This window comes from Hippocampus zosterae, chromosome 1, assembly GCF_025434085.1.
Source record: "Hippocampus zosterae strain Florida chromosome 1, ASM2543408v3, whole genome shotgun sequence".
In the NCBI taxonomy this organism is placed as follows: domain Eukaryota; kingdom Metazoa; phylum Chordata; class Actinopteri; order Syngnathiformes; family Syngnathidae; genus Hippocampus; species Hippocampus zosterae.
This window is the reverse complement of record NC_067451.1, coordinates 33,861,060-33,886,247: the sequence shown is the minus strand read 5'-3', so window position 1 is coordinate 33,886,247 and position 25,188 is coordinate 33,861,060. Positions and strand designations below refer to the sequence as shown.

The following is a 25,188-nucleotide window of genomic DNA, read 5'->3' as shown; positions in this document are numbered from 1 at the left end:
ATTTGAAAAATAAATGACTTACACCAGGCAGTGAAAACACACAAGTAACTTTGGAACCGTACCTCGTTTTGTTAGTTGCGTGCCGCAAACACAACTTCGTTACCCAAAGTGGGTGGATTTTGGTTCAATAAAGCAAAGGCATCTTGATTGTCTTTTGTCTTCGTCATCCTGTGAGTCTTTCCTCATCTTCGAAAACAAAATGAGGAACACCGAAAGATATGTCAATTGATCCCCCCACCCCCACCCCATAACTAAGAAAACTTGCAGGACAAAATTATTCTTATTAATTCATCAATACTTTCCTCAAATGTTTTCTGCAGTTCCTGAGACTTTATTGGGGCTCTCTTCAATCAAAGCCCTTTTCAAAAACATGGCTGGCGCCTTGTCTCAAAGCAAGCAGGTCAAGGTTCGGGCGTCTCGCTGCACATTTGAATGAGACTTCTGGAGTCGTCAGTCATCTCGTTGTTCCCTCGGCCTCGCAAGAAAACAGTGAGCAGGATACTGGAGACGCACGGAGGCCCCTGGAAAAGTCCTTATGCTCAGAAAGCTAAGCTGAAAATGCTGCCGCCAACACGGAGGCTGTTTGTTCCTGTTCCCGCAAGGCTTTTTCTGGGGGGGTTGTCACTATTCACCTTAGGTGGTGTGTGGTATGGTTTTAACCAGCTACGCTTTGAGTTAAATAGTTTATAGATGACAACTAGCAGAATTTTAAGCCCTGGTGTATGTTGGTGTTCAGAAACCTGTAAGAAGTTGGCATAGTCCGCATCCTTAGTCACAGAAGATATTAAGCATTCCATTGATGCGTCACTCGAGTGCCCACCAATCATATGTAAAAGTAAATATTTAGTTTTGCCATTTCTGGGCCAGCCAATCTTTATTTTTGCAAATCATGTCGCAAAGCCGCTAATGTATGTAAAAGTGCTCCAATTAGCTTTTTATACCCCTTTCCCACTGAAACTAGTGGGTAGTAGTGATCCGTGGCGACACGCAACCAATTGGAATATTTATTGTCCCTTTCCCATTGACCAACAGAAGGCGATTCTGCGCCCCCTTCCACCACCACTTTGCGTCTGGTTACGTCCTCCTGGATCCCCCGCACCCTGCCCACCACCTTTTCCAGCTACTCCCCTCAGGCAGACGCTACAGATCCATGCGCACCAAATCCAGTAGACACTTAAACACCTTCTTCCCACTAGCCATTAACTCCTTAAACAGTCACTGACGTAGTCACTCTTCATGTACTACAAATACTGCTACTGGTCACTCTAAAGTGGTTCAATGATTTTGTTGTTTACGATGATACTAATGCAACGTGTTATACCGGAGACAAATTCCTTGTGTGTTCTACATACTTGGCCAATAAGGATAATTCTGATTCTGACGTAATTACCGGGAAGTCCCGTGTTAGGCTTTCAAACTGCACTCGGAGGCGATCACAACCCGCCATCGATGGCGCCTCTGTTGGACACGGATCGACACTGGCCAGTGAGCCTTTCCCACTGGCCAGTGAGCCTTTCCCACTGCCCAAAAAAGCGTGTTTACCCATGGTTTTGCGGCAGTGGGAAAGGGGTAAAATAAACGGCCCGTGGATGAGAGCTGGAAAAAGTTGAAAATCTGGCGACAGGGAATATGATGTCACCACTGCATGTTCAGATCCGCTGTATGAAGTATAATTCTGTGGCTTGGCGATGAAGTGCTGGTCCACTCCTCTCAAGTGTGAAAATACAGTTGAATCTGGTCAAAGTGGCTAAACTCGGTAATGGTAACATTGCATAAGCATCATTCAGTCGCAGTGTGGACATGGAGGAGTGAACAACTCCAGTTGTGGAGGGGAGTGTCGAAAGATTTCCAGAGAGTGCACCAAAAGGCATGTGATTTGCTGCTTGTCGCCCAAGGCGTTGGAAGATTAGCACCTGCGAATCAGCTTTGTCGCAACACACTAGCGCCATTGTCGGTTGTCATGGTAGCGATAACTATCCATCCGACAAGCACTGTATTGCACTTAGAAATGTCAATTTAAATGGGGCGACCCTTCAACAAAATGTTTTATTTGAAAATAAAATAGGATTGTCATGGGCTGTTTTGGTCTTGGAGCCTTAGTTTAAGTTTATTTTCAGTATTCTCTTGCATGTCAATCACACGTTGACCACATTTGCATCCATTTACACTTGTGCTTCATTGACTCTCTTGACTGAGCGTATACTTTTGGTGATATGATAATGTGGGTTAGTAGGATGGGGATTTATGCTGGCTAAATTGAGGTTTGAGCTGCAGAGACTGAGAGGACCTTGAAGAGTGCATGGGGCGGACGGTTTTGAAGGGATTTTTTTCACACACGCACACGCGCACACGCACACACACACTTCACACTTACTCTGCACCCAACCCCATTCCCCTGGCCTTTTTGGCACCAGTCGCCATCCTCTACTTAATCCAATACAACCGCAAAGGCTTGTAGTTTAGCCAAATACTGTTGTTTCCTTTCCCGTTTTTGGGCTCGGAACCTTAGTTGATGAATTGAGGAGGAAGTGAGTGAAACTCGTCGGGCCAGGAGAGAGGCTAATCCGCAGCCCAAACATTGTTCCATCATCTAATCCAGGTGGAAAAGGGAGGCACTGGTTGGAATTCTAACATTTATCTCACTGTGAGGGGACTTTAATGGAAATTTGGCTCAATATAATCTGAGGGCTTTATCAAGATTTGGGGGAAGTGCTGGAGATGGAAAAGAGAGCCATGTTGGAATTGTAAGTTTTAAAGCCCGTCGTAAAAACAAGTTCGTCAAAAAGTAGCCACTGGTTCCTACGGTTTGCTTCCGTACCATGGTCCGAGCCACGTTAAGTTTAATGTGATGTGACATCCTGCCATCACATAATTGTAGCACTGCAACCAGCTGCTAGGGCTTCAAAAGTTTCATTTCAAGTGAGGCAAGATACTAAAGTCACCACCACATAGAATAAGGTTGTTGTAGACACCTGGAAGCTAGCAGCTACAAGCTAGTTGCAATGTTGTTTTGCTCGAATGAAGTCCATGTGTGTGTTGCCAAGTGGGATGGATGCATGACTAATCGGGTAGTTGCACAAGATTTGACCAGCAGGACGGTCTAACTGATCTGGCGGGTGTTGCCTTTTTTGTCTGAGCAGTGTTAGTCTTCCACTACACACAAAAGGTAGCGATGTCTCGCTTTTGGGTGAAATTTCAGGACAAGCCTAAAAAGCATTTTTACAGGTGAACTTAATGTGACCTTCTCTAAGCTTTTGAATGCACATGTCCAACTGTTAAATGTTTCAGTACGGTTTGCACAAGTTGGTGTTCTTTAACGGTTAAAGTCACAACAGCACCGTAGCCTGAGTCATGTATGTTAGAGGGCGCAAGGTACGTTGAGTAGCACTTGATCCCATCAACCTTTATAAGGAAACCTTAAAAAAAACAGAAATATAACTGAAAATCCACTTAGAATATATCTACCTGCAGTGTTGTGATGAGTCAAGGTTGAACTAGACACTAAAGTCCCGGTTTTTGCTGCCCCATTTGACAGTGCCACCACTATGTCACCGTTAGGCCCCTGATGCCACCTTGGAAGTCGGAAAATTCACTCATCGACTTCAAACCACTTTTCCAACCTCATTCCTTTCGCACAGAACGAAAAGGCAGCAAACCAGCTGTGGGATCACGAAACGTTTTGCAGCCCAGTGTTGATTCGCCTGAATAAAATGATGCCATTTATTCTCTTATCTGTCGTTACCGGAGATGATCCATGTTTCATGTAGCTTTGCGGGACTGCAGGCTTGAGACATGTATGGTCCCACAATAAACTAAAAGCTACGCTCATAAAAAAAAAAACAACCTCAAAATGAATTCATGAATCAGTTTTAGATCAGATACAAAAGATCCTGTTTTCCAGGCCTATGGTGGCATTCTGAAATAATAGCCCTCACAATGATGTGCTGTGTTCAGAAAGTTTGCAGCATGAATGAAGCAAGACCTTGCGGGATTTTACGTGAACTTAACTTTCATGTGATATTTGAAAAATGCCGTGTTAATTCATGCCTTTAAATTAAATTCATCAATGACTTTACATGTGATTATTTAATTTGGTGAATTGACAGACAGAGCTTCTGACAATTCCCCAAACTCTTTCCAGTGAGTGCCAAATACAGTAACTTTTCCCTTCTAGATGGCCGCATTCAGTTTGTAACAAAAAGTGTGACGATTGCAGAAGTGTCAAAATGTAAACATTTATTCATAATAACCCTTCCTGGGGTCTTGAACAAAAATCTGAAAATAAATAAAACTATTTATGAAATCAATAAGAACCAAATAACCCTTTTTAAGTTTTTCACAGAAAAAAGACCATGTAATCATGTAAATATCTAGGAGACACTACTGTTTTGCAGCTCTCTCTCATCAACCTGAGTGTGAAAACCAGAAAGCAAGCAGACGAAGAAATTGAATTAATGCTCCCAATTATCTTTGCATTGAGCAAAAAAGTAATACTAATAATGATAATAATTGTTTGTTCACTGCATGCTAAATACCATACACTCTAAATCAATTTTGTCTCTTACCAAATTTTTTTCCCATTATTCTATTTTATTTGACAGGGGTACAGTGATCCCTCGCTATTTCGCGGTTCGTTTATCGCGGCTTCAGTGCATCGCGGATTTTTTCAAACGTATTCATAATTTGTTTTGTTTTTAAGTCTGCAAAAAGTCAGCAAAAGATCCGCGAGAAGCAGCAAAAATCTGCAAAACAACAGCGAGTCACATTGAGCAACATATACTACATGTATATGTTTACTGTATTTTGTTATTCATGAAGTAACCTAACCTATACATGTTTAAATCTATTAGTATACAGCATTAAGTCGTGTTAACTACTTTAAAATTTACTTCTACATGCATGTATAATAATATATGTATAATGCACGAATAAAGGATATCTTATCTTATATGTATACCATTAAATTTGGCCTTATAAATATTATGTACATGTACCTGTCATGTTGCGCCCGAGGCGATGAAAGATCGCCTCGTGCACAACAAAAATAACGAGGTGGATCCCAGGAAAAGCAGACACGAAAAGATCAACAAAAAACGCTGGTCAAATAAGGACCAGGAAATAAGGAAAACAACCGAAAACGCTCGCGGAAAAACAAAGAGCGAGGAAGTACTGAAATCAGTAAACTAGAGCAAATAACAATTTAGATGCAACGCGAATAACAAGAGTAGTGGCCGTAAGGCAAAAAGGCAGCGAGTAATATCAATCGAGGAAATAGCGCGAGAGAGTAATGGCACGGTAAGGAATTCTCCGGCAGTGAGAGGACTGCCGGAGCCTCTTAATAAGGGGGATAATCAGCCCGAAATTACGGACAGGTGTGCAGATGGCGGAGGGGAAAAACCCGCCACCTGCTGGCGGGCACGAGACGTGACCGTACCCCCCCCCTCAATGGACGCCTCCCGGCGGACTACCCGGCTTGGATGGATGAGCAGTGTGGAAGTCGCGCAAAAGGGACGGATCAAGGATCCAGGAGCGGGGCACCCATTGCCGCTCCTCCGGTCCGTAGCCCTCCCAGTCGACCAGGTACTGGAAACCCCTGCCCCTGCGCCGAGAGTCCAGGATGGCACGTACTGCGTACACCGGGTCACCATCGACCACCCGCGGAGGTGGCGGCGGAGCGGGAGGAGGCGCCAAGGTGCTGGAAGACACAGGCTTGAGCAGGGAGACGTGGAACACGGGGTGAACCTTCATGGAGGCCGGTAGCCGGAGCCTGACTGCGACGGGGCTGATGACGGCCTCGACCTCGAATGGTCCAGTGAATCGGGGTCCCAGTTTTGCAGACGTGCCGGCCAGGCGAAGATCCCTCGTTGCCAGCCACACCTTCTTTCCCACCACGTATGAGGGCGCCGGGCGCCAACGACGATCAGCGATCTGCCGGTTCCGGGTCGCAGTGCGGGACAACGCAGCCCGGGCCTCCTTCCACACGTGATGGGCCCGCTTAAGGTGGTGCTGTACAGACGGGACCTCCACCTGCCCCTCCTGGGTTGGTGGCTGGTACCCGTAAGCCGTCATGAATGGTGACCTGCCTGTGGCGGAGGAGACGAGGGTGTTGTGGGCATATTCCACCCAAGGTAAGTGGTCGACCCAGGATGCGGGACGGTGGAGGCACACACAGCGGAGGGCCGCCCCCAGATCCTGATTGGCGCGCTCAGCCTGTCCATTGGACTGGGGGTGGTATCCCGAGGTCAGGCTTGCCGTAGCTCCGAGGGACCGGCAGAACCGCTTCCAGACGCGAGACACAAACTGGGGCCCCCGATCTGACACAATGTCCGCCGGAATGCCGTGGAGACGGAAGACGTGTCTGACGAGGAGGTTGGTGGTCTCCAGCGCCGAGGGCAACCTGGACAAAGGCACAAAATGAGCAGCCTTGGAGAAGCGGTCCACGATCGTGAGCACGACAGTTTGACCCCGGGAAGGCGGGAGGCCCGTGATGAAGTCCAGGGCGATGTGGGACCACGGGCGAAGAGGAATGGGCAACGGCTGGAGCAGTCCCGCCGGAGGTTGATGGGACGACTTGCCGCAGGCGCAGGAGGTGCAGGCCTTGATGAACTCCGTCACGTCACTACGGAGCTCCGGCCACCAGAAACGCTGAGCGACGAGTTGCACAGTCCGGTTCACCCCGGGGTGACACGCCACCTTGGACCCATGTCCCCACTGCAGAACCTCAGATCGGAGGGAAGGAGGTACGAACAGTCTCTCCGCTGGGCACCCCGCCGGCACCTGAACCCCCTCCAGGGCTGCCTGGATCCGCTGCTCAATCTCCCACTGGACGGCCCCCACGATGCACTGGGCCGGGAGGATGGTCTCCGGGGATCGGTCCCTCCCCGCAGGTTCGTGGAGACGGGAAAGGGCGTCGGGCTTAGTGTTCTTAGACCCAGGAGAGTAGGTAGGGACGAAGTCGAACCTGGTGAGGAAGAGGGCCCACCGGGCCTGACGGGCGTTTAGTCTTTTGGCGGAGCGGAGATAAGCGAGGTTCTTATGATCCGTGTAAACGGTAAAAGGTTCCTTTGCCCCCTCGAGCCAGTGCCGCCACTCCTGCAAGGCGGTCACAACTGCCAACAGTTCCCGGTTGCCCACGTCGTAGTTGGATTCGGCGGCACTGAGTCGACGGGAGAAGAAGGCGCAGGGGTGCAGCTTCTGGTCGACTGGAGAGCGTTGGGACAGCACCGCACCCACCCCTGAATCCGAGGCGTCCACCTCAACGATGAAAGGATAGTCAGGATCAGGATGTTGTAGTACAGGGGGACTAGTAAACGCCGCCCTCAGGTTAGCAAACGCCGCATCCGCGGTAGGATCCCACTTAAATGGGATCTTAACAGAAGTAAGGCGGGTTAAGGGAAGCGCCATCTGGCTGTATCCGCGGATAAAACGTCTGTAGAAGTTGGCGAACCCCAAGAAGCGCTGCCGTTCCTTGCGACTGGTAGGAACCGGCCAGTTAGTGACCGCACGCGTCTTAATGGGGTCCGCTCGTAACCTGCCCTGTTCTATAATGAACCCCAGGAAGGAGATGACGGGGACATGGAACTCACACTTTTCTGCCTTGACGAAGAGCCGGTTCTCCAGTAGACGTTGTAGCACCAGCCTAACATGTTGCCGGTGCTCGTGTAATGACCGTGAAAAAATCAAAATGTCGTCAAGGTAAACGAAACAAAAAATGTTAATCATGTCCCGTAAAACGTCGTTAATAAGGTTCTGGAATACGGCAGGGGCGTTTGTCAGTCCAAAAGGCATAACTAGATATTCGAAATGGCCCAGGGGGGTCTTAAAAGCGGTTTTCCATTCGTCGCCCTCCCGGATGCGAACCAAATGGTAAGCGCTGCGCAAGTCTAGTTTCGAGAAGACAGTGGCCGATTGCAGTGGGGCGAAGGCGGAGTCTATCAAGGGTAAGGGGTATTTATTCTTGATAGTGATCTCATTTAATCCCCGATAGTCTACGCAGGGTCGCAGGGTCTTATCTTTCTTCCCCACGAAGAAAAAACCCGCCCCTAACGGTGAGCGTGATGGTCTGATGAGACCTGCAGCGAGCGAGCTGTTGATGTATTCCGTCAACGCCTCGCGCTCGGGTTGGGATACCTGATACAGCCGCGAGGTCGGCAACGGGGCGCCCGCCTGCAGGTCTATAGCGCAATCGTAGGGGCGGTGTGGGGGCAAGGAGCGCGCGCGATCCTCGCTGAATACTTCCCTAAGATCCCGATAGCACTCCGGCACTCCGTCAAGGCAGATCTCCTCGGGGGGCGTGACGCGTTCGTGCCTCCCGACGGCTGATTGTAAGCAGTGCTGATAACAATATTGGCTCCAGCTATCGATTGCTGGGCGCGCCCATGAAATCACGGGGTTATGCGCCTTAAGCCAGGGCAATCCGAGGATGATCGGAGCGTTGCGGGACCGCATTACATAAAACCGGCGATGCTCGATATGATTGCCAGAGAGTAGAAGCTTTAGCGGCTCCGTTCTATGTGTTACTACCGCCAGGAGACGCCCATCAAGATCACGAACCCGCTTCTTTTCAATCAACTCCTCCAAAAAGCAACCCAGCTCGGACGCGAGATTAGTGTCCATCAAACAGTCATCCGCTCCTGAGTCTACCAGGGCCCGAACCCGCCTTGACCGAGACCCACCAAATATCTCCCCCTCGAGCTCAAGTCTGTTGGGGTGTCCCGGTCGCGTGTCGACACGCCTAGACTCGGGGGGTGACGCGCGAGGTCGTGACTCACAGTACTCGGGGTGGACATGGAAGGACGACCCCGGATAGCTGGTTGCGGCGTGAGGAGGTGGTTGAGCGCTGTCTGTCGTAGCACGGTCGCGGAGACGGCGCCTTCCTTCCTCCGCACCAACGTCCTTACCGCCCAGCTGCATCGGTTCCTCCGTGGTTGCTGTCTCCCGGCCCCGGGAGTGATCACCGAACCCCCGATGTTCCTCATGGTACGTGGTGAGTCGAGACGGATACCGATCACTTCCACACTCCCGGCCTCGCTCCCTCAGGCGATTGTCCATGAGGAGGGAGAGGTCGATCAGCTCCTCCAAATCGGTGCTGTGGTCGCGGGTCGCCAGCTCGTCCTTTAGTTGCGAGTTCAGGCCACGGCGAAACGATCGCCGTATCCACTCTGTGTGGCCAGGATCCGGAACTCAATGGAGTAGTCCGCGACCGACCGCCTTCCCTGGTGAAGGGCGAGTAGCCGACCCTCTGCCTCTCTGCCCCGCACGGGATGGTGGAACACCCGATGAAAGGCTGCCACAAAGTCAGGGAATGATGAACGGAGATTCGGCTTAGCGTCACTGGTCGCAATCGCCCACGACGCCGCCGGACCTGTTAATAGACTCAGAACATAAGCCACCTTGGCGGCGTCATTAGCGTAGGCAGACGGCTGTTGGTCAAATATGAGAGAGCACTGGTGTAGGAAGTGTCCACACTGCCCGTGCTCACCCCCGTAACGAGGGGGGTGTGGAAGCGAGGGCTCCCTCGACATAGTGGGTTATGAGGAGGGCGCTTCCGGGGTGGTAGGACGAACCCCGGGGGGTGGTGGTCTCCGTTCCTCCACCCGAACTAAGCGAGGTTCGAATTCATCGAACCGATGAGCCAGCATGGAGACCGCGCCGCGGAGTTCCGAAATGGCTTGGCCGTGCTGACTCATCTGTTGCTCTTGTCGGGAAAGAGCGGACAATATCTTTTCGATATCTGCGGGATCCATGGTGGCCGGAGAATTCTGTCACGTTGCGCCCGAGGCGATGAAAGATCGCCTCGTGCACAACAAAAATAACGAGGTGGATCCCAGGAAAAGCAGACACGAAAAGATCTTGTAAGAAACACAAAAGGTTTTAATAACGAACAGAAAGAGCCCGACAGGGAAAACTGTAACAAAAAACGCTGGTCAAATAAGGACCAGTAAATAAGGAAAACAACCGAAAACGCTCGCGGAAAAACAAAGAGCGAGGAAGTACTGAAATCAGTAAACTAGAGCAAATAACAATTTAGATGCAACGCGAATAACAAGAGTAGTGGCCGTAAGGCAAAAAGGCAGCGAGTAATATCAATCGAGGAAATAGCGCGAGAGAGTAATGGCACGGTAAGGAATTCTCCGGCAGTGAGAGGACTGCCGGAGCCTCTTAATAAAGGAGGATAAACGGCCCGAAATTACGGACAGGTGTGCAGATGGCGGAGGGAAAAAACCCGCCACCTGCTGGCGGGCACGAGACGTGACAGTACCGATATGGAGGGGGTGGGGGGTGTCACTACTTAGCAGACTTTTGTTCATCGCGTGTGGTTTTGGACCCATTAACCGCGATAAACGAGGGATTACTGTATGTCCAGGATTTTTTTTCTTTTGGAGGGTGGGGTTTCAGATAGGGCACAGACTGCAGAAGGGTGAAATAGAATGTTACGAGTCTCGATCACGTGACCAGACTGAAAAAAAAAGAATGCATCACTGGGAATTGTTCAGGGGGCCGGGCAAAATGTGGAGGCGGGCCGCATCTGGCCCGTGGGTCGTGGTTTGGGGACCTTTGGGCTACAGTGTTTGCAGGTGTCTGAAAAGTCCTAATTGACACACACACACACACACACACACACACACACACACACACACACACACACTAAATTAAAACCTTCACAATAGCATGAGCACCAGGCGGTGTAAAAGTGGAGCTCTTCAATTGCTTTTTTAATTATATGTAGAGAGTAAAGAAGGAACTTCCTTTTTGAGAGCCTCAGTACGTCTTTCCATGGATTTGCCATGAAAAAAAAATATCCAGTCAAGTTCCCCAAAACGAAGCAATACTCAGCCCATGACACCAATTTCACCAATCGACATGAAATTCTGTAAACACCACAACAGGTCACCACTCGGTCCGCCATCTCAGCGTGGCAGCACTCCAGGCGCAGAAGCAACAATTCCTATCTTCACAATAGGGTATCCCTGTGGTGATGGCTAATGAAAAGATCTGCATTGTCGTATCTGCTGACAATACGCCAATGCAGACCACTGCTGACCTCGGGTTGAACTTGCTGATGAGAGCCCCGTCCGGAGATCTCTTATCGTCATGTGAAGTTTCAGAACCGTGCCGTGCCATACACAATATGGCACAGTATTTGTTTTCCGAAAGGGCTTTTTGGCCTATTGTTGTCTTTGTCCCGCTAATCGGAAACCAAAGGCATTTGCGGCTTAAGCGCGCTCGCCAAGTTGTATTAACGAGATTATTGGCCCGCGAAGCCGCAAGACGCACTCGCATGCGTTTGTGAACTTGACAATTACATAACCCACTATAGACAACATCCTGTAAAAGAAGAATGCATCCGATTACAAAAGCCAGCCACGTGTCTTGGCAGCACACATCTTTTGTTTGTGCACTCGGTCATCGACGAAGAGTCAAGATGAGCCTGTCAGGCATCTGTCGCCTCTGGGCTTGAATGAGTAGTGCATTACTTAGCACAGCAACCGGCCTGCATTCATACCTAGACTTATTGCTTGTTAATTTGGGACCTAGGTAGATTTTTCCAGACTGTAGCCCCCTAAGGCCGGAAGGCAGAGTCGAGGAGCAGTTCAAACAGTCCCCTGTTTTGATTTGGATCCTTTTCCAAAACAGGAGGTTATTTTGGCAAGTGGCCTGTGATCCATTGCCAGGGATGATTTGACTTGAGAAGAATCCTTTTTTAGCCAGTTTTATCTCTTCAAACGCACTGGGAAGGCCTCTTCAAATTTGTCAACATCATCACTTTTTATGCGTGAAAAGGCTAGTTATTCAGTTTGCATTGAAGCATTTCAAAATATAGGGACACTTGATTTACGATTCCGACAGTCTCAAAGTTCAAAATGCCATTGCATTGCTATCTGAAGACAGGCATACAGAATATGCGGTCACACGCAACAAGAGGGCAGGCTCAATTACCAAAATAATTTTCATTGGAATGTTTTGTGTTGATGGCCTAGATCATGTGTGTCAAACTCAAGGCCCGGGGGCCAGATTCGGCCCGCCACATCATTTTATTTGGGCCGCGAAAGCAAATCATATGTGTCAACTTCCATGATCCTTGCTCAAATCTGGACTGAAATGTCAAATTGTCATGGGTAATAAATAACGTTGAGATTTTGCAATTTTTTAAAGTTACACTGTTTACACTCATCTGCACAATATTTGAACAAACAACAAACCAACAGTTGACTGATTTCAAAACTAGTAATCCATCAATTTGATTTGTTGTGTACAAGTAATAATATGATGTGACGATTGAACATTTATTCGGTTTCACTGTCGTAATGGCCCTCAAAGGGAAGACGTAACCCCTAAATGGCCCGTGACAAAAATGAGTTTGATTCCCCTGGCCGAGATGTTATTTTCATACAAATATTTGCTGTCATTATGTGTTTACTACTCCATTAGCAAGATGGAGTCAAAGTACACAGCTTTTGAAGGCACCTCACACATGCGAACAGTTCCATTGCAATTGATTTACATGGGCCAGCACTCTTTGGAGCAGATTACATTGACATGGCAACACAAATAGGCAGAAACCCCGATTGGACAAATAATCAATGACGCACATATTGTACACTGGACGCAGAGCAGCTAATAGAAATGCTGCTAAATGAACAATACATGAATACAAGTCAGCCCTCCAAGAGATTGTGTTGGACAATTTTATTGACCCCCCCCCAAAAAAAAATGTTTTAGCAACTTTTGAAGTGTGCCCTTTGACTCCCTGTATTTTAATTCTGCGTGTTAGCATTCCTTTTGAAGGAAATTAAAAGGGAAGTCAGGCGGAGAATGTTCCCGAACTATTTGTTTGTGAAACAATGCAAGTGACATTCCAGTGAAAACAAGCGAGTCATGCACATTCCGCTCCGCGGCCTGCGTGCCTCACCTGACAACACTCACAATGAAGAGATTTCAATGTCTCACAAAAACCACTTCAAATTCAAAGATGCCACGCTTTTAATTGACTCGCGGGCTCTAGTGCAAATGCATGCAACCAGGCAGCTCCCCCCTCCATTTATAAATCCCCTGTCACAACACATTAGCTCGCCATGGCCATTTGCTCAGGATGATTGCAGCTTACGGCAAGCTCGTTAGCGTTTAGCACCGTTAACCAGCGATGGACTTGACGTATGGCCCGGGCTGCTTTTTGTACAATGCCGTTCCCGGACTTGAAGACTTCAAAAGCCCGGAAATTAAAGTTGTCTTATTTGAGTATGTTTATCGCTTGGATTTACAGCCTAATACATTTTCTGAAAGAGTGGACTCATGGATGTTTTCCTCCGTAGGCGGTGACAGGAAGATGCTTTGGTGACAAGAACTTCAGGGGAGGATTGGAGAATGGTATACTGCTATGCGAGTAAGTGGTGCTCTATAATTTCCCCGCCGTTTTACGAAGGACGTACGCGTGTCCTTGTTGCTCCCGTCCTCGGATATTTGTCATCGGCTAGCTGTCGATTCACAGCAAGCGTGAAATGAGGTTTGTGGTCGGCGGGCCTCAGGCGTACATTTATGGGAGTCGGAGGGCATCATCGCGCACTCCCGACCACATCGTTGCCACAGGACACTTCCGATTTGGACAGCAGACAACACTCCTCTGCTGGGTTTGCTGAAAGCTGTTCTGGGAGAACGAAACAGAGCTGGGCTTTGCTGTGATTGAAGTTGTACGAGTTATGCGGTGGGAAAGAGGAGTTTCCTAATGGGGAAATTACATCTTTTCATCACTAAATAACTCTGCCAGAATGCCGGCGATATCAAATGGCACAAGGCTATCCATGGGTGGGTGCTTCCTCTGCAGGACACGTTTCATTCCACGACTTCCTCCCAATGAAACGCATACAAGAAACACGAGGCCCATACAGCGCTGGTTCTCAAACTGAACTGAAGACCCTAAAATAATTTGTGCTGTGTTATCTTTTTTTTTTTTTAAGCTCTGGGTCATCAAAAAGCCATCAATGCTAGAAGGTGCTACAGTACATGGTTCAGAAATTGTGTTTGTGTATTAACTGAGCTTCTCATTGTCAGGTTACTGAGCTCCATTAAACCCGGCTTGGTGAAGAAGATCAACAGGCTTCCAACACCCATTGCTGGCCTGGTAAGTCCTTCACCCTCAGTTCTATTATGCGCCAACAACATTTAGATTTTTTTTTTCTTTGGGTAGTGGGAGTATTGGGGAATGTCATCTAGTTCGACTCCCCCCTTTTTTTTTTGCTATTCATGGCAGGGTTCAACCTCCAATGTGTCTCCACATTTTGTGTGTTTGTCCTTTTTTTTTTTAAAGAGGTTTTGTTGAATTTTGGATATTTCTTTCCGAAATGCAACAAGAATTCACATGTAGACTCTCAACTCTGAGGGCAATGTGCCCATCGCCAACTACTGGCCTGGCATGCGCATTGACGAGCTTTTCACTTGTTTTTGCGGGTCAGCGTGAACAACATTTGTTTAGACAATGTTACAGTCTGAATGTAAAATAACCAAGTAATTAATTTGGAAGTCTTCCATTTCTAAAAAAGTGCCAAGGGACACTTTTTTTGGATCAGTGACGATGCAGTAGACAAACAAATCTGGGTTGGGCTGGAATCTTATCTGGCGGCATCACTAATGGTTGCCAATGAACCTTTCCCGCAATTTAATTTTTTTTAACAAGTGTCTGGTAAACACCCAGTCTCATTCCCTGCAGGCGTTTTCTTTACCACAACAATAACAAGTAATTATGCCGATGCACTCAATCTTGGTCCACTAGCCAACTCCTGTTAAGCACGGAGTACGGTCAGAATATTTTTTTTTCTTGTGTGTGTGTGACTCCATTTTGATGTTTCTGGAATAGATTACTTCATTTTTGGTCGGTAATCAGATGTGTTGGCAAAGACTATTCGAGCAACAAATTTTCCGCCTTTGTCCCATGTGCCGAGTGTGATATATAAAGTGGCTGTCAGGCTGACGGACAGGCTTTCACCACAACATGGAGAGAAATGAGTAAATTGTCAAACTTGACACAGGAAAGAAAGAGGAAAAATGCCAGCTTCATGTTCCGTTTCATTTATTGTACAGATGTCTGCCTTACCGAGACCAGGAGCACGAATCCAACATGTTTATCTGTGAATAATCATATAGCCCCCCCACTTTTTAACATGCATCTTAATGCCTAAAGCCCCGCAGCTTTGCATGTTTTTTTGCTCGCCAGGGCTGCAATTAGGGAGGTGAAAAACAAACAAACGAGCTCTGCTTTTATCAGGCCCCTTCATAATAAAATAGAGGCAACTCCCCCACCCCCCCTTTCCTCTTCCTGTCTAGGGCTAATGGGAAAACGACCCTCTGAGGAGTTTTTGTAATTAGAGCAGCTACCTCAGCGTCCTGGCAGCTCAGCCGCCATCAACCGGTTACTTGTTGCCTGTTTACGTTTTACAAATTTACCAGTCAAATACCATTCTACGGTCATCTTTTTCTTGCTTTGGGAAAACACAAACTATTCCAAAGTAAAGGAAAGCAGTAAAGCTAATGTGTGGCAAAAGTGTTATCTATACAGCTTACAGTCAAACCTCGGTTTTCGACCATAATCCGTCACAAAAACCGAAGCCATGTTTCCCATTATAATCAATGTAAAATATTTTAATCCATTCCAAGTCTAGAAAACAATTTTTAAACTATTTTACACTTTATCCACACAAGTCCAGTCTCGTCCATATTAAAAGTTTGCTGGGCTTCGAAGACATTCCTTGGCCTTGATGGGATTTTCAAATTCAACATTGAACTTTTCAGCAGCTTCCTTTTCTGAATTGGCTGCCTCCCCATGATGAATCACTTCTTTTCCTCAACTTTTCAAACCATCCTCTGCTTGCTTTAAAATCAAACTCATCAGGAGCAATGCTAGGATCCTTTTTTTTTTTTAATCGAATCTCTATACAACTGTCTTGCCTTGCCACAAATCGTATCTTGGCTAAGACTGTCCCCTGCTTGCTGTTTCTCATTTATGAAAATAAGCAAAATTTTCTTCTCTTCCTCCAATATTTGTGGCCTTTGTTTGCTAAACACACGAGATCCTTTAGCCACATCACTGACTTTAAGATGGTCTTTCTTTGCCAAACTCCTTTGCCAACACAGACACACACACACCTGATTCATATTTCATGATCAAATCTGTCTTAAATGCAATAGTTTTGCGCACTATTTTACTTTTTTCACCAGCTTTACTACTTCCACTTGCTTTCTTTGGTGCCCTGCAAAAATAACAGTCCAACTTGCGTAGATCTTAACAAGCACATGTGCTTTTTTTAAATCTTTATTGAACACATCTGCTTACAGTGGACACTTTTTTTTTAACTTTATTGAATATGTCTGCTCACAATTGACGCTCTTTTTATTTTAATCTTTGTTGGACACGTCTGCTCCCAATGGAGGCGTCACTTCTTAGTCTACCCGAGGAAGCGTCACTTCCTTGTGTAAGGAAGTCGAGAGAAGTCGAGACACAGATGATTTGTTTTTGAAAAGAAATGCACAAGTGTGTATATGCGAGGCATACTGTACAAATGATGAAGACTCTCTCTCACTACCACGAACTGAGCTTCAATTACTTCCTGGAACTACCGGTACATTCTTTTTAGCCAGGGCTATAGCACCATCTTGTGGCACCTCAAGGTCGTAAAGAAGTAGTTAAAAAATATGCTCACTGTTGAGTTTTTCATCATACAGCTGAGGGTCGGTTCCACCAAGAAACAGTGGTAAATCAAGTGTGGTGAAAAATAAAAAAAAGCAAAACAGGTCCACTACTGTCAGTCACTCACTGACTGTACATATCACAGTCTCACACAGTGTCAACTTGTTTCCAAGTACGTTCCCACTGAGCGAGAATGTACGCCCGACATTCGGCAATCCTTACTCCAAACACTCTCAGCTGTCAGTCACAGTTTTGCGGTCGACACCCAGTTTCGACTGTCCGAGCTGCAGTGGCCTGCAAATCTGGAAACGGGCAGAAGTGTATATTTTCAGGGGGATTGGGTTGGCTCTTGACTGCCTCACCTTGTTCTGTTGCGAGTGTTTCTCAATGAAGTCCCACCTCACTGAATCCATCATACATAATTTCCCCCAACTATATTTTACCCTTTGTTTAGTCCAAAATCTTGCCACCATTTGCCACCTTTGACTGCACAGGTGATGCTTTAAGATGCGTTCTAAAACATTTGGGATCATAATCCTAACATCAAAAATAATACGTATGCCAAAATGCCATAGGAACTAGAAGTACCGGTAAATAAAATGTTGGTTTGCATCTCCAGCACTTTTTTCAGTCTACTTATATAAGTACAGGCACTTCCTTTTGAGTGTCTGATACAATACAATACATGCTGATTTATATCGCGCTTTCACAACAGCGGCAGCTGTAACAAAGCGCTTAGATTTGTTCTTGATTTTACTGCTTGGTGCTTTCTACCGCCTTTATTACCAATTCGTCTTACTGTTTATTGTGTATGTTAAATCGCTCCATGTACAGCACTTTGTATGCACCGATGGCTGTTTGAAAGTGCTCCATAAATACTGTTGACTTGACAGTTAATATAAAGTAAAATAATAAACACAACACATAACATAAAACACGGACAGTCGTGCAGTCCTAACCACTTTTCCATCACACGCTTTGTTGTTTGAAGCAGTTTGAGGTGAAAGGAGAGAATCAAAGTGTCTTTAACCAGTGGATCAGAGACGTCATGCTCAAAATGTGCACACGTCTGCTACAAGCTAAGTTTCAAAGTCAAAAAGAAGCTGTCGCGTCCATTGACGAAAAGAGATTGGTTCACTTCTCCTGTCCCATGGAAATCCATTTCAATTCCAAGCGGCAACTCTCGGTTCCAAATACGCATCGGCGCTCCGCGCAAACGCTCCTCTCTCCTCATCCTCAACTTCAGCAGCCATCCATCCAGCCGCACCAACGCTGACTGTCCAACAGTGCCGACATCTCCACTGATCAAAACGGGGTCGTGAAAAATGCTGCCCATTACTGGCGCAAAAAACACAAGCGCCCCAGGTCTGTCCAGCACCGACAGTCAATGGCGCCGACATTCCTCCCAATCAAAATCTGTGCTGGTACAGGCGTGCTGCCGAGAAGGCGCAACCACCAAGCACAGATACTGCTCCTTTGACGAATGTTGTGGCCAAAAAGCGCTGAAAACAGTCCATATCAGGTCCACACAATGAAACAACAAACAACATGTGACAAAACAAAAGACAAAAACACCAAAAAAGAACCAAAAAGCAAGGCTCTTGAAGAGCACTTGCCAAAGGCTGCCTACTCGGGCGCCATCTTGGAAAAAATAAATAAATATTATAAAAAATTATAATAATACCATTAGGTCTTGCAGTTGTTATATAATACAATACAATACATGAAAAAAGATTTAGTTATTGAAATCAGTCATATTTTGCAGAGTGATGTTCATAAATCCAATTATATTTTCATATTATGCCCTTTATTCGAGAAAAGACGCTTTTAACTGTGTTCGCCAAAAGTACAGCTCTTGTTTTCTTCACATAAAAACTTCCCTAGGAAAAGCTTAACTTCAAGAACGCTGTCAAAAACATTGTTTTGTGTGGAGTTGTGGGTGAGAGACAGTTGTGTCCGGGTAGTGCCGCCTCATCGGCGCGAAGACGGCCCTGTCGCCAAAACACAGGAAGCCACGGGTCGGCCGTTTTTCTTTTCTCCCGAGCGCCGTGAGAATGTTCTCTGATGTGTGTGTAAATGTGTTTTATCTCCATGCAGGATAATAATAATAATAATACATTTTATTTATAAGCGCCTTTCAAGACACCCAAGGCCACTTTACAAGGATAACATGCACACTCGTTTAAATGCTCGTTTTCAATTCACTAGACTTGACTTTGGTCTTATGAATGCAAGGTCATTGTATTTGTGTTTCGGTCTGGGAGAAATCAGGGTGGAGAAGGAAACGGTGACACCCTGAGATGTAGAGAGAAATTACTTTGCTTGCAGCCCACTGAATGATAGAAAGCAGGAAAACAAAGCCAGCAAGTGCACGCTGGCCAGTGCACTCGCGAAAAGGGGAGAGAGAGAACCTGGGAGAAAGGAGGGAGAGCTCAGCTCAGGTTGCAACCCACACAGATTTTGTAAGAGAATGCCGATGCTCGAGATGGCTGCGTGAAAGGTCGAGAAAAGGTATCAAGAAGAAGTTGGTGACTGTGGAGAGATGCATTCATTTAGATGACGATTTCAATTTTCAGTCGTCAGATAGGAAACGCCGCAGAGTTGCTATCCGGATTTTCCTGTTACTTTACTTCGTTTTTTTTGCCTATGTTTACCATATTGAATGACCTTTCTATCTAGTATTTCTCCGGGTGCTCCGGTTTCCTCCCACATTCCAAAAATATGCATGGCAGGCTGATTGAACACTCTAAATTGTCCCTAGGTGTGAGTGTGAGTGCGAATGGTTGTTAGTTTCTGTGTGCCCTGCGATTGGCTGGCAACCGATTCAGGGTGTCCCCCGCCTACTGCCCAGAGACGGCTGGGATGGGCTCCAGCACCCCCCGCGACCCTAGTGAGGATCAAGCGGTACGGAAGATGAATGAATGAATGATATTTGATGAACATGGTGGCCAAAGAATTTGTCCATCCCTTCCAATCTGCCGGTTTGGAAATTGTGGAACTGATGAACATGATGAGCACCCGCAGTGGCTCCTCCAGTTGTCTGTTGTCTGTTTAAGAGGGAGGAAATTTCATCTGCACTGTATGTTACACGTACAGCACATTTGACAATAAAGCTGCTCTTGATACTTGATACTTGAACATTCCCGCCTCAAAACTCACTTGTATTCTTTGGCATTTGACTCAGCATGACCCAAATTATGATCTTAGTTATACTGTTTGGTGCTCTCTACCGTCTTTGTTACTGATTTGTTGCTTTGCTTTACTGTTGTATACTGTATGTTAGTTGCTCCACGTGCAGCACTTCGTGCGAAGCGATGGCTGTTTGAAAATGCTCGATAAATACATGTGAGTTGAGTTGAACATGCAGTCCCCAGTGTCGTGGTGCGCCATCTTTCACGTGATGACACACTTTTGATAACCACTGATTACAATAAAACAAATCTGGTTATGGTACCCACTGCCTTTGTAATAAAATATTAAAATTGGGAAGAGTCTTCGTAGACACTGTCTTCACAGAGTTGGTCTCAGCTCCTCAGTAACCTGCAGTAGTGATAGTTGCTCCAAGCAGATGATAAAGAATATAGTCCATGCCTGCGAGTGTTGTTATACTGTCTGTCTACATGTGTTGCTTCACTGTGTTCAAAGCTCTGTTGCTTAAAAAATGATAGCAACACAAGCCTGTTTATGGCTTCATGCATTTTGTCTTTGACTTTGTTTTTGACTTTGACTAAAGCAAAGGTGTGTGGTTGCTGAAAAACGCATGTGATTCTCTTGAATGTTTAGTTTGACAGTGAATTTCAACTGGCAGTGGCGATAAACAGCTGAAGCCTTTTTTTAAGGAGTGAATGTACAAAAATGCTGCTTGTTGTGAAGTGAGTTGAGCTTACTGACATCATACAGTGTGCAAAACTCCACGTTTTGCTCACAAGGCTAAGCAAATTACTGGCCCAGCGACAGCTCGGATATCTCAAAACTCAAGTTGGATCACTCGATGTCACCAACACATCACAAATAGATCATCGCGTAGGGAATTCATTTGGGAATGTAAATTACAGCATGCTGTAAGTTCCCGATTTCTTCAGTCTGAGGGACTGCTTACTGTAAATTCTGTTGTATTGGTGAGTGACTGAGTTCCAATGGGTTCAGCGGCTAACTCTTCAATGAACATGTGCACAGGACAACCTGAGTGTGTTTCTGCGTGGATGTGAGGAGTTGGGACTGAAGGGAACCCAGCTTTTTGACCCCGGAGACCTTCAGGACACGTCGACACGCCCCGCTTCCAAGTAAGTCTGACCGTTCGCTCACCTTTCGACTCAACCTTGCACAAAAACTGACGAGCACACTGCAAGATCCCGCAAGATGGATGTGAAACGTGAAATCATGAGGCACAAGCCATTTAATTCTTTATAGCAGTGGTCCCCAAACATTTTCCTGTGAGGGCCACATAACTTTTCCCTTCTCTGATGGGGGGCCGGTGTCAAATTGTAACAGAAAAAGTGTGACAATCGTAGGGGAGCTTAAAAAATGTATTGTTTCCCAGAAAGCCACACATAACCAAATAACCCTTTCCAGGTTCTTTACAGAAAAAAGTCAGGAAACAAATAATAACACTATTAATGAAATAAATAATAACTAAATAATCCTCTCTGAGTTCTTCACAGAAAAACAGGAAATGAATGGACAGCAGAAAAAAAATCAGCTCTAAAGCCTCTTCAATGTCATAATGCACACTCATGGCGTCAGCACAGAGAGAATTCGGAGTCCTGTCATCTGTAGCACCTTTAAAGCCCCTTGAAATCCACAAAAAAAAGTTCTGCCATCTACGAGAACGCCACCTATCTTGTCTTGTTTATGTCTGCTACCATCTTGTTCACGTGTTCTACTAATTGATCTGAGACACAACTAAAACACTGAAACATTCTATGGTGTGTAAATAACTTTGTGACCTTGATTTCAACCCTATTTGCGTCATGGGTCATTTTGACCCGAAGACCACCTTTGTACTTTTTTTTGTACAGCTTCCATGGAAATGTGAATAAAAACAACATTTCAATTTTTCTGCAGTTGGGGCCAATCTAGGAAAAGTCATAAAATTTCAAGTAAAAAAATTATCATTTAGGTTGTTTTTGGGGCGTTTTTAACACAGTCATTTAGATCCGAGGACAACAGGAGGGCTAGAGGGTCGTAGTTTGGGAACCTCTGCTTTAGAGTGCGTTTAGTTATATTATTGCTGCATTTTTTAAAATAGGATGCTTTATGGGAGGCTGGAATGGGTTGAAGGCATTTCCATTTACTTCAATGGGAAAACATGATTTGAGCTACCGGTACACATTTTACGTTACGAGTGTGGTCACAGAAAAGAGTGGGAAACAAATGAAAGGGGATGCAGTCAATCCACACGCACAAAAATTCACCTTTTGGCCTTTTTTTTTTTTTGAGCAACTGATCCTCAGTGATTTGCTGAAAAGCTCACCTCTGCTCACAACTTTTGTTCTCTTTCTATAACAATGTAAGATTCCACCAAATCCCTGCCTAATAGGACTGTAGTCGTTGAGGTCAAGGAAATATGTTGAATCAAAAGCCTGTACAGTGGGGAGGAGCTAGCTTTAGCCTGGGTTGTTAACGGAAGTGTCTTCGCCACATTTGTATGTTTTCTACTCTGCTGAGAGTAATGAAGTATGAGCAGTTAGTATTGAAAAGCTAAGCTCAGTAGTACTAACAGGCTCATGCAACTGTAAGCCATTTATTTCTAAGGGTAACACTGGAAGTTTTGAAATTGCGGGGGTTTACTGTGTTGTTGAATTAATACGTCTGTCAGCGTTACAGTTGTCCACCCAACTGACCTGTGTTTGCATTCTGAATACCCCAATCTAGGAAATAATGGCAGTATCTTCAATTGTTTTCATTAGCGATAGCTTCATCATCCATCTGTGTGTCTGTCAGTGATGTTGCGTTTCCTCCTGGCAATCAGTCAGTTGGATGCCAACACAAATAGCTCAATGCGAGTCAATGGAAGATTGCGCAGAACAATGATGCGCTTTTGCGGTCGGCACGCGCCGCTGACTTAGCCGTGAGCGCGGTTGCGTTGTTGCCTGGTGACAAAAGCTTGTGTTTGTAGTTATACATGTGCTATGTGTGTGCTGTCATCACACTCGCGAACAAAGTGTCATTCTACAAAGATGTCCTGACACAACAGTGCAATGTTGAGTGTGTGTGTTTTTTTTTTTTTTATATGAGCCGTCCGACTTGTTCTGTCAAGACGAGGAATTCTTTGGTCAGCATGTCACCTGTTTTCTTTCTGATCAAGTGAACAAGCGTATTTTTTGTGTGTTGACACAACAAACGCTGATGGTGTTGATTTCGGTCTTTGAGCTTCTTTTTAGGCTTATACTTGGTCTCCGCGGATCCAAAAGGGCGGCATATCATAGCAAATAGACTAGAGGGGCTATCTTGCTGAGTGGTGAAGGCTTGCAAGTGTTAGCGAACGGAGTGAATGTCTTCTTGTCAAGGGTTGTCAAAGGTCGCAAATTTTGTTCAAACCATGATGCCATCACCCCTATTTATGCTGGTTATCACAACACACTCGGAAGTCTGCGTCGTTGTTTGGGGGTTTTGGTCAGGTGGCCTTTTGCATGTTGCTGACACAAGGTGCGAGGGACAGAAACTCAACATGGCGGCTCCCTTGAAAGGGATGAAAATTGATAAATTCTTAGTCCTCAAACAAATATTAATCGGAATATAGCGTTTAGACATTCAGCAAATTCTTGATAAAACATTTTTTTTGGATTTCGTTCCACTTTAATGTCTGCGTCCATTTGGAAGTCGTTGCTGTTTTATCTTTTCTGGTAAGCATTGTCCTGCCTGTGTGATTGCATAAAGGCAGAATAAATACAATCAGCTGATAAGTAGCGATAAGCTACAGGGAGTGACGAGAATGCTCACTTGTTGTTGCTTAGTCCCGGTCTGGCAGTCTCCGTTTACAACCTCACCTTCTCTTCTTAATTACCCTTAAAAAAATGACACCCTCAAATCCATCTTTCCTTTAAAACATGCACAGATCCACAGGAGTGTGCAATTTAACAGCGCTAAATCAAAGTGCATGCTGGTCTATGTACACACAGCTGCGGTGTTGGATTTGTATTCCTATGTGAAGTTGGTAATGTCTCTTCAAGGGCAGAACAAACCTAAAAATGTGTTGCCGCGCAGCTGCTTCCACCGGTTATGTAAAAGGTGTCATGACAGGAAGACTTTTCGGAAGCGTGTTTGCTGGTCGGCTTTGGGGAAAATGCTGAATTTGGGCCACTGTGCAAAATAGACTTTTGCGATAAGTGACCGTTTCCTCTTTTTAACCTCCGCCCGTCCAAACACAGTTTTGTTCTAAATAATTCTACAATGGAGTGGAACATGATCTGTTCAGACCTTGGTTGAATTCCAAGTTGTTCTAATTTCAAAAGAAAAGGTTCCCAGTGGAATTCATGTAGAAAATCTGTGAGAAGAGGACAATGGGGGGAACAGGAAGAAGTTTTTTTTTTTTCATGGTTAAAAACACACTTCTTTTCCATCACCTCTCCTTCATACCCATAAAATTACAATTGATCTCCTTGGTAAGTCTGCTTCTTTTCGTGGAGCTTGAAAGAAAGATGATCTATGGGGTTTTTTTGGGTTTTTTAAATGTAATTCAAATGAAAACATTACTCTGGCACATTTAAATGCAATCGGCTCCATTAGGACCACAAGTTCGGTGTGAAATATTAACCCTTTCACGCACCATTAATACAACCTGTAACCTGATAAAATGATGAGATGTCCACTGTAGTAACCACTGAAAAGGATTTTCTTAGTCAGTGATTGTCGATTCACGTGGGCGGCTGCCCCTTTCAATTCTTCTTATGCCAAATATTGAGATATCAATTCACTTTCTCACACAGTTCCTCTGTGTGTTTGTGGTTCTCGACAGGCCGAGCGACTGCAGCCGAAAGCTCAAAAATGTAAGTGACTTTCATTTTAAGATGATCTTTTTTTTTTACCATTAAAAATTGGAACGCTTGGAAATTGCAACACTGTGATGCAAGTGTTAGAAAAAGACACGCTGCTGTTAAGATTAAGTCATATACACGCGCGCGCGCACACACACACACACACACAAAGCAGTTTTTCAGTGTTTGTCAGTGGCTTCAAATGAGTGAGGAATTTAGATTACTTGTAAGGGTCAAAGGAAGGTAAACATGCTTTTTGCGGATCTGCTCCTTTCACTTTTGTCAATACAAAGCAAAGCCGGCCGGCTTCCTCCTTCCAAAGCCACGCCGTGTTTACCGCAGAGCGCCTGCACAAACACGACAAGGCCAAGACATTGTTCCCACCTTGAAAAGGAAGGCAGGAAGCCTCCCGCTGAAATGGACCTCAAATGACTTATTGGCAGCTGTTGGTGCAATGATTTAGAAGAGAATAGAACACAATTGGAAGGCGTCAAGCAATGTGAGAAGCTATGTATAACTTTTAACGATGACAAA

General features: G+C 45.7%; 1 protein-coding gene and 1 long non-coding RNA gene across 10 annotated transcripts in view; one reads left to right on the top strand and one right to left on the bottom strand.

Annotated features, from left to right (window-relative positions):
* Nucleotides 1-25,188, top strand: part of LOC127596418 (LIM and calponin homology domains-containing protein 1-like) — a 64,250-nt gene that overhangs the window by 11,238 nt on the left and 27,824 nt on the right. For all 9 annotated transcript variants that reach the window (XM_052058961.1, XM_052058971.1, XM_052058950.1 and 6 more), the window contains 4 exons: nt 13,314-13,384; nt 14,050-14,119; nt 20,855-20,961; nt 24,636-24,666. In XM_052058961.1, the coding sequence (XP_051914921.1) occupies nt 13,314-13,384; nt 14,050-14,119; nt 20,855-20,961; nt 24,636-24,666 (279 nt within the window). The remainder of the gene's footprint in view (nt 1-13,313; nt 13,385-14,049; nt 14,120-20,854; nt 20,962-24,635; nt 24,667-25,188) is intronic.
* On the bottom strand, nt 21,119-21,822 carry LOC127597765 (uncharacterized). Its single transcript, XR_007961732.1, has 2 exons — nt 21,514-21,822; nt 21,119-21,194 (listed from the first exon to the last, which is right to left on the bottom strand). It is a non-coding gene; the product is annotated as an uncharacterized LOC127597765 (long non-coding RNA).